We start from the raw sequence: 261 nt of genomic DNA, 5'->3' as shown, positions 1-261 counted from the left end.
GGGGGGGGGGGGGGGGGGGGGGGGGGGGTTGACACCTCTGGGGAAAGTGAGGATGCTGTCAGTCTCTCATGGGGGTGGGAGTTCGGGGTGGGGTGCAGTGGGGGGCTTGGACGCCTCGCTTGTGGCACGTCCAGGAGGGGCAGGGAAGCGCACCACGCGCTCGTCGCTGTAGTCGGACTCGGAGCTGGAGTCGCCGCCGCTGTCCCGATCCCCGTAGCGATCCCTCACTGCGGAGCACAGACGGGACCCACTCCAAGATCA

General features: G+C 69.3%; 1 protein-coding gene across 1 annotated transcript in view; it reads right to left on the bottom strand.

Moving 5' to 3' along the window:
• Nucleotides 1-255, bottom strand: part of KRI1 (KRI1 homolog) — a gene marked incomplete at its 5' end in the record, with an annotated part of 11308 nt that extends 11053 nt beyond the window's left edge. Inside the window, one exon of the mRNA XM_008068022.1 lies at nucleotides 154-255. Coding sequence (XP_008066213.2) covers nucleotides 154-255 — 102 coding nt within the window. The remainder of the gene's footprint in view (nucleotides 1-153) is intronic.
• Between the last annotated feature and the right edge of the window lie 6 nt (nucleotides 256-261).

This window comes from Carlito syrichta, unplaced genomic scaffold (genome assembly GCF_000164805.1).
Source record: "Carlito syrichta isolate Samal-C Ts95f unplaced genomic scaffold, Tarsius_syrichta-2.0.1 Scaffold107967, whole genome shotgun sequence".
NCBI lineage: Eukaryota > Metazoa > Chordata > Mammalia > Primates > Tarsiidae > Carlito > Carlito syrichta.
Note: the sequence above shows the minus strand (reverse complement) of the source record. Positions and strands in the feature narration are given on the sequence as shown.